The sequence below is a fragment of the Lathyrus oleraceus genome, chromosome 7 (assembly GCF_024323335.1).
Source record: "Lathyrus oleraceus cultivar Zhongwan6 chromosome 7, CAAS_Psat_ZW6_1.0, whole genome shotgun sequence".
Lineage (NCBI taxonomy): Eukaryota > Viridiplantae > Streptophyta > Magnoliopsida > Fabales > Fabaceae > Lathyrus > Lathyrus oleraceus.
Genome location: NC_066585.1, coordinates 209,710,804 through 209,719,727, shown reverse-complemented (window position 1 = coordinate 209,719,727; position 8,924 = coordinate 209,710,804). Strand labels below are relative to the sequence as shown.

Below are 8,924 nucleotides of genomic sequence, written 5' to 3'. Positions count from 1 at the left end.
CCCAGAACTACATGTGCCTTGAGTTATCTATTGAGATACATAGAAGCAGGATTGCGAAATCTTGTCAGGCCCATTAATAAAAAAACTTAGGTTTAATCCCCTTCATTTCAAAATCCAAAAACATTTTTTCTTTTTCTTTTCCTCTTTCCCGCCTAATAACTCGAGAAGCCTAACATTCCCAACTAACACTGATGCACACAATTAACCTAATGGTTCTCGTTGAGTACAACGGACGTGAGGGGTGCTAATACATTCCCCTTGTGTAATTGACTCCCGAACCCTGATTTGGTTGTGACGACCATAATCATTGATGTTCTTTCTTGGGTTTTATCGATATTTCCCCTTTCCTTTTTAGGAATAAATATATGTTCGATGGCGAATCTGTTCAGTCCATCATGCGAGCGTGCGATTACGCTTCACTAAGTCGTCTTCTTATTTTTTTGAGGTACGACAGATGTCGTCTCTACAGGGGAATAGATGTTTCCCTAAATGAGTCAAACCTAGTTAGGTCGTTTGTGTGCCTTTGTTTATTTACTTGTGTGGCTTTTCTTTATTGCCTTTTCTATTTTTATTGTCATATCGATATAATCTAGGGTTAAATACACTTTACCCCCCTGTAATGTTAGCGAGTTTAGGGTTACCCCCCTGGTAAAGTTATTTTTTCAATACCCCCCTTATGTTATGTAGATTCCTTCATAGAACCCCCTAATATCCAGGTGGCATGGAATCTTGGTTTTTTATTTCAGACGTGGCTTTTTAATTTTTTTATTTTCACATGTGAATCTTCATTAGGTCTCCAGCATGGCATAAACTAGAAATTAGGGTTCCAAATCCATCCCTCTCTCTCTTCGTGAAATCCATCCCTATCCCAAATCCATCCCTCTCTCTCTTCGTGAAATCCATCCCTACCCCAAATCCATCCCTCTCTTCATCTTCGTCCGTGTCCCCTTCATCTGGGTTATGGGTGGCAGCAAGGCATCTTCCACGAGTGAAGTTGGAAACGGCTTACCAAGATGTGGATGCAATGAAACCATGAAGTTGTTGGTCTCCAAGTCAATTGAAAACCCCGGTCGCAAATTTTGGAAATGCAGGAATTATATGGTGAGCAATTTTGAAGCATTTTATTATTTTGAGTTTGATTTCGAAATTAATTGTTGGTGGTGTTTGTCTCAAATTGCAGAATGGGTGCGGTTTATTTTTGTGGGATGATTTGGTCAGTGAGTTTGCAGTGAAAGAAACCAATCCGTCCGGATGCCGCCAATGTGAAGTCAACAAGGCTTATTTGATTGAATTTGCTAAAGAGATTGTTGAGGAGATAGATTGCAGAGTCGGAAAGCTTAACAAGTTAGAAAAACTGAAGAAAAAGATTGCAATGGAAAAGAGGAAAAATTTATGGTTAATGTTTGTAATTGGTCTGTCATGGATGTTGATAGCAGCTATGGTTAAGTTAGTCTAATGAGTCTGTCATGTAATTGTTATGTCATTAGTGTTTTTCAGCAATGTAATGTTGAACTTGTAATGTGTTCATCAATGGAATGTAATCTGTTCATCAATCTTAAACTGTCAGTGCAGCATCATTATTTGATTAAACTTTCAGCATTCAATCTACCAATAATGACAGAAAAAAGTTATATCATAATGAAAGAGCAAAATTGCAAAATCATCAGAAAACTACAGAACAATTTTATAGTCAGTAATTCTAAAGAAAATATGACATAGTAAACATATAAATAAATTGAAATATATTAATGTAGTCTATCTCTTAAACTTTTTCAGTGCAGAATTCAAGGTGAATGTAATTAAATACTTTGGCTTTTTCTTTAGGTCCTGCAGAATTCATGGTTTTGTTGTAAGATTAGTGCACAGACTAGCCATGGCTCTCTGCAGAATTCATGGTTTATGAAAAACAAGAAAAAAATGTGACAGACTAGCCATTGTGTTTTATAGACAATACACACCAATAATGTTAAACTGATACATTAGAATTGATCATCACAGTAAGTGCATATGTTTGTTACAAAAGGATTACAAAATACATGTCTTCAAAGATCAGTTGGCATTACAAAAGAGTTTTCCAAAAGGATTACAAAATACATAGCAGAAACATAATAATCAGTCCCTCATTTTGAAGTGGGTATGTCTTCATTTTCTGGTAGGGTAATTGGTTTGTCACTAGATATTCCTTCACCTGTTATGGGTCTTTTAAACCAACTCAACTTGATCCTCTCACTTTGCCTTCTTTTGATGATAGGTTTTTTTTCAACCCTTTTTCTGGATTGTTTTGTGATTGAGGCAGCCACACTAAAGTATAGAGCAAAATCATCAACAGCATCATCATCTTTCCTAATCAGAAAAAAACCATCTTGAATTTCTAAAACTTTTGTCCATACCCTAACACAATCAGCCTTATACCCTAACCTACTCAACAACTTCTCAATGTTATCCATTTTCCAATTTGAAACATGTATCCCATTAACTGTCGTATCCGTACCCCCTCTGTATATAATTTCTTCTTCAAAAACCCTGTAAAATTCACCCCCATGGTGGAGTGTAACACTAAAGTGTTGTGAATCCTGTCAATATATTATACCCACATGTCAAAGATTGTTGATTTCAAAATTTTACCCTACGACATTGATGAACTTCAAATTTTTACTAACCTCGGACTTTGGACACTTCACTGAGCTCGTCTTCACTGAGCTGGATCGCTTCTTCGTATTCGCTGAGGTTGTCTTCATCTTCGTCTTCACTGCGGTCATCTTTCTCGTTTGCTTCGTTCCCTGCATTCTTCTTCTTCGTCTTCGTCTTCCCCTGGAAATTTCGTCTTCGTCTTCCCTGCTATGTTCAGAACCCTAATTTTCTAAGGGGGTATTTGAAATTAAAAAGTGTAAAATGACACATAATCACTTTAACAAAATTAAAAATATGCCAGGTGTAGGACCTCTTATTAGATTCCATGCCACCTGGATATTAGGGGGTTCTATGAAGGAATCTACATAACATAAGGGGGGGTTTACAAAAAATATTTTTACAGGGGGGTAATCCTAAACTCGCTAACATTACAGGGGGGAAAAGTGTATTTAACCCTATAATCTATTGTATTGGTTCCATTATGCTTTGGTACTTGGATACTCTGATTGCAAACCTTGTGGGAAAGACTTTTTACCCGAGTCTCGAGTAAAAAACATAAGATATGACGAGGTTGAGTAGTACGGGTCCGCGAGATGAATTTCTCGTCGGGTCAGTGCGAGAACCTTACTTAGAGTAGATCCTTGGGAGGGTGTTGTCGCCCAACAAGTAAGTTGCCATAAGCTTCGATATTTTCATTAGGATCCATGACTCTAAGGAACTTTTATAGAACCTTAATAATTTGGCCATTTAGGAAAGATGCTTGCGTAGTGTGGATCCTGTTAGATACCCAAAAGTGCTTATTTGAGCTATCAAATATGGGCATCTTTCACTCCATTTCCTTGCTAAAGTGTTCGAAACCACCTTTGTTTTAGATGAATTGCAATACAATGATAAACGATCTTGGTACCTTTGATTTGTGTGTTATTGTGCAGGAATTAGGCATGAAATAATAGAAAATGAAGGCACAAGAAAGTTGGCAAAGGGACCAAAAAAAGGATGCATTCATCAGCTTGCTCGCTAGGCGAGGGCTGTGGCGAAGAGCTCGCTAGGCGAGCACCCAGCGAACAACTCCAGTATTTTACAGTAGCAAACATCAACAAACTCGCTAGGCGAGCAGCCAACGAAGGTGGTAGCGAATACGTCCAGACTTGGTCAAAAGCGCAGCCAGCACTCACTCGCTAGGCGAGCCATTAGCGAGCTCCCAGCGAGCAATTCCAGTAGCAAAACCTCCTAAGCTCGCTGGAGCGAAGGTTGAAGCGTGGGCTTCGCCTAGCGAAGGTTTTGTTCGCCTAGCGAACATGCAAATCTGGCAAAGGATATTTCTTTGGGCGCAGGTGCCTCATTTTAGGGCTCGCTAGGCGAGCCATTCTGCTCGCCTAGCGAGCATGACAGCTCAGTAGCAGCACTATAAGTAGCAGGGGCTACTTTTTGGAGCCATACCTTACACTTCCATACTTTTGTACTTTTGAGATATTTTTCCAGCATTGCTCTAGAGATACTTTGTGACCTAGAAATCATTTCTCTTCATCTCTTAACAATCTTTCACAAAAAGAAGGTGGATTCCCATCCAATCTCGATTATTCGACTCGGATGTTGATCAACCTTCTTCCGAAACTTGTTGACCAAGCTACCATGAAAATGAGTAGCTAAGTTCTTCATTTTGTCAAGGTTAGATGTAAATGGTCATAAGCTTTGTGTGTATATGAGATGATCTTCATTTGTAAACTCTTTAATGATGAATATATGGTGAAAACTTTGTTTTATTGAAAACTCTTTGTGTTGGTTTATGATCGAGAGATGTTTACCAACTCTTTACCTAGGTTTTCATCCAATCTTGTTTGTTAGCTAGAGATAGTAATGAATGATTTTGTTCACCATAAGGTTGAACCAAAAAGTTGTCATTTTGATAGATTGTGTTAGAGATAAACAATGGATCAAAATGGGAAAACTCACAATGTGTGTTAGAGATAAACACATTGGGAGGACTTTGTGAAATAGTTTATCATCTAAAGGAGTTTATAAGTTTTGTTGATCGAACATATACATGCAAAGTGATCGTCGAACCCTAACTTTGGCAATATTTCTCAAATATTAAAACCAAATCTTTTACCGCATTTTCTCACACTTTTATGCAAGATACCGTGACTAAAACCAAAACCCCCTTGTTACTACGAGTTAAGAATTGAAACAACTGTCGAACAGCGGCGATATCTCACAATCCCTGTGGAGACGATAACAAAAACCCGACACTTAAAAAAAACAATCAACAAAATGGCGCCGTTGCCGGGGATTGTGAATTGATATTACGAGCATCGCAATAGTTGCTTAATTTTTAGCTTTCGAATTTTTGACTTGTGCTTGTAATTTGTTTGGTTTAGTGTGCAACTTTCGTTTTATGCGAGGGCAGATTCCTGTGGACGAACTTCTTTTTGATCCCGAGATCGAAAGAACCGCAAGGAGGCTGAATAGCAGAACGAGACGAAGGAGGCAACAAGCTAGACAACGACAAGAACAAGGAGAAAGTTCTTCTACCACACATCCACCACCGTTCATACCTATCATGGAACCACCACAACCACCGCCCATTTCCACTCCATGTGTAAACAGTCCAAGGAATACTGCTCAGTTTGCCAACCACACTGGAAGGCAAGCCGAGATGAAGACGGGAACTCTTAATTTACTATATGGAAGTCCATTCTCCGAAATGGACCATGAAGATCCCTTTGCTTTTCTCACCAAATTTTACGAGATAGCATTGGCGGCCGGAGTTGATCAAGCTCAAGAGCTACCGTTGTTCAAAAGATTATTTCCCCACGCTTTACTCGGCAAAGCAAAAGATTGATACTTAGATCAAACACCTGCCGTCATGACAGATTGGAACGTGTTGGAAGAGAAGTTCATCGAAAGATTTTTCTCCCACAACCGGTTCATGGAATCCAAGACGGCCATCTCAGTGTTTTCACAAGGAACCAACGAATCATTAAATGAGGCGTGGGAAAGATTCAAATCCATGCTTCGGAAATGTAAAGGGCATGGTTTTGATGAATTGACTCAAATCCATATTTTCAAAAATGGACTTCAACCAAATTGCAAGACTTTGTTGGATGCTACCTCGGGTGGTTCTTTATTGTCTAAAAACGTCGAAGAAGCTACATATATCATAAATCGAATGGCTCTAAATGATCTCCAAAGTCAAACTAGAGGCAACTCTTTGAAGAAGCCGGGAGTGCTTGAACTTGGGACGAACGATGCCATTCTTGCCCAAAACAAACTCATTTCACAACAAGTGGAACTCTTAATGCAGCAAATAAAAGAGTTGAGAGAACCTTTAAAAGCTAAACAAATAGCTTGTTGTGAGCTTTGCAAAGGTGAGCATGACACCGGATTTTGTCCACCTCCCGGGTTCGAAGAAGTAAACTACATGGCGAACCAACGAGACTACCAACCGAGACAACAACAACAACAACAACCTTATCAACCACATCACATCCTCAAAATCAACAACAACACTTCCAAGGGAATCAAGGGTTCCAACCTAGGAGTAACTATTACCATAACCAAGGTTATGGGGGTGGTTATTCTAGCCGTCAAAACCCTTCCCAAAATCCTTATCAACCTCAACAACCGCCGGTCGTAACTTCAAAGTTAGAAGAGACATTGACACAATTTATGCAAATGTCAATGGCTAATCAAAAGAGCAACGATGCGGCAATCAAAAATCTCGAGACTCAAGTTGGACAACTTGCTAAGCAACTAGCGGAACAACAACCCGGTCCATCTTTTTCGGCGAACACGCAAACAAATCCTAAAGAGCATTGTAAAGCGATCACGACGAGAAGTGGAAGGGAGTTGATTAGTGAGAATAAAAAAAGAGATGAGAGTAAACAAAGAGAGGAAAAGAAAAAAAATGAGGAGGAAATATTGGAGGATAATATTGATGGTGAAGTGAGGGAGTGGAGTGAGGAAGAAGTTAAAAGAACAAAAAGAATGATGAAGTTGAAAAGAAAGAAAGTGTGGAAATTGAGAAAGATAAGAGTGATGAAGTAATGGTGGAGAAAGTGACAAAGAAAAGAGAGAGAAGTTCTAGAGTTGCTAAAGGAAAGGAGGTAGTGAGCGCTACTCCAATCCAAAACCTTCCTTATCCACATGCTCCATCTAAAAGGGAGAATGAACGGCATTACGCCCGGTTCACGGATATTTTCAAACAACTGCAAATCAACATTCCGTTTGCCGAAGCATTGGAGCAAATGCCCAAGTATGCCAAATTCATGAAAGACATACTTACAAAAAAACGGAGGTATACGGAACCGGAGACCATTGTCCTAGATGCAAGCTGTAGTGCAATCATTCAAAGGACGCTTCCGAAAAAAGAGGTTGATCCGGGACGAGTTACTTTGCCGGTTAAAATTGGTGATATCTATGTCGGAAAAGGACTAATTGATTTGGGGTCAAGCATTAATCTTATACCATTGTCTATTATAAAGAGGCTTGGCAACATTGAAATTAAGTCCATCCGGATGACTTTGCAATTGGCCGATAAGTCGACTACCCATCCTCATGGCGTAGCCCAAGATGTTTTGGTTAAAGTCGACAAATTCTTTTTCCCGGTCGATTTTATTGTTATTGATATGGAAGAGGATGATGATGCTCCGCTCATTCTGGGCCGACCGTTCATGAAAACCGCGCGCATGATGATAGACGTTGACGACGGTTTGATGAAGGTGAGAGTCCAAAATGAAGAAGTTACTTTCGATCTATTCGAAGCAATGAAGCATTCAAAAGATATAAGTGATAGCTTTCGCATCGATGTGATCGAAGAGGCAATTTTGGAGGTTTCTAAGCATATTCATGAGATATCTCCTATGGAGTTAGCTCTTGATGACTCATTTGAAGTTTTCACAGTTGAAGAAGAGCAAGCTCTTGATGAATGCTTAAGGGAACTTGATAGTGTAAACGAACTACAACCGTGGGAAGTTGAGGAGGAAGACTTGAAGAAGGAGGTTAATGACGAAAAAGCGCCTATTGAATTGAAAATGTTACCTTCTACTTTGAAGTATGTATTCCTAGATGAGACCGAAGCAAAGCCGGTCATCATAAGCAACCTTTTGTCAAATGATGAAGAAGCCCGTTTGATCAATGTGCTGAAAAAAAATCAAGAAGCCATGGGGTGGACTCTTTCCGATCTCAAAGGAATTAGTCCTTCCTATTGCATGCACAAGATCTTAATGGAAGAGGATTTTAAGCCGGTAGCTCAACCACAACGCCGCTTAAATCCTACTATGAAGGAGGTTGTTAGAAAGGAAGTTGTCAAGTTGTTGGATGCGGGAATGATTTACCCGATTTCGGATAGTCCATGGGTTAGTCTTGTGCATGTGGTTCCGAAGAAAGGTGGAAATACCGTGATCCAAAATGACAAGGATGAGTTGATCCCTACTAAAGTTGCAACGGGGTGGAGAATGTGTATTGATTATAGGCGGTTGGATACCGCAACTCGAAAAGATCATTTTCCACTCCCGTTCATGGATCAAATGCTCGAAAGACTCTCGGGGCAACAATGCTATTGTTTCTTGGATGGCTATTCCGGGTATAACCAAATTGCGGTTGACCCAGCCGATCATGAAAAGACGGCTTTCACATGTCCGTTTGGAGTTTTCGCATACCGAAAAATGCCCTTTGGGTTGTGCAATGCACCGGCGACTTTCCAAAGATGTGTGCAAGCCATTTTTGCCGACCTTATTGAGAAAACAATGGAAGTCTTCATGGATGACTTCTCGGTATTTGGTGGTTCCTTTAGTTTATGCTTGGCAAACTTGAAAACGATGCTTGAAAGATGTGTGAAGACCAATCTTGTGCTCAATTGGGAGAAGTGCCACTTCATGGTGACCGAGGGGATAATGCTTGGCCATAAAGTCTCTTCAAGAGGGCTTGAAGTTGATCGTGCTAAGCTTGAAGTGATTGAAAAGTTACCTCCTCCGGTGAATGTGAAGAGAATCCGAAGCTTTTTGGGGCACGCCGGGTTCTATCGGCGCTTTATCAAAGACTTCTCAAAGGTAGCGAAGCCTTTGAGTAATTTGCTAGCTAAGGACCAGGTATTTCTCTTAACTGATGAATGTTTGCAAGCTTTTGAGACTTTGAAAGAAAAATTGGTTACCGCTCCAATTATAGTCGCTCCAAATTGGAATTTAAATTTTGAGCTAATGTGTGATGCGAGCAACTATGCAATCGGAGCGATATTAGGCCAAAGAAAAGAGAAAAAATTTCATGCGATACATTACGCAAGTAAAGTTCTTAAT

General features: G+C 39.9%; 1 protein-coding gene across 1 annotated transcript; it reads left to right on the top strand.

Annotated features, from left to right (window-relative positions):
* The first annotated feature begins 732 nt into the window (after positions 1-732).
* LOC127102968 (uncharacterized) lies at positions 733-1,456 on the top strand. Its single transcript, XM_051040276.1, has 2 exons — positions 733-1,101; positions 1,181-1,456. The coding sequence occupies exons 1-2, from the start codon at positions 961-963 to the stop codon at positions 1,454-1,456; spliced, it is 417 nt and encodes a 138-aa protein (XP_050896233.1). The 5' UTR covers positions 733-960.
* The last annotated feature ends 7,468 nt before the right edge of the window (positions 1,457-8,924 follow it).

Coding starts and splice junctions, on each gene's coding strand:
- LOC127102968 (XM_051040276.1), top strand. CDS start 961: ATGGGTGGCAGCAAGGCATCTTCCACGAGTGAAGTTGGAAACGGCTTA. Junction 1,102..1,180: donor GGAAATGCAGGAATTATATG/GTGAGCAATTTT, acceptor CTCAAATTGCAG/AATGGGTGCGGTTTATTTTT.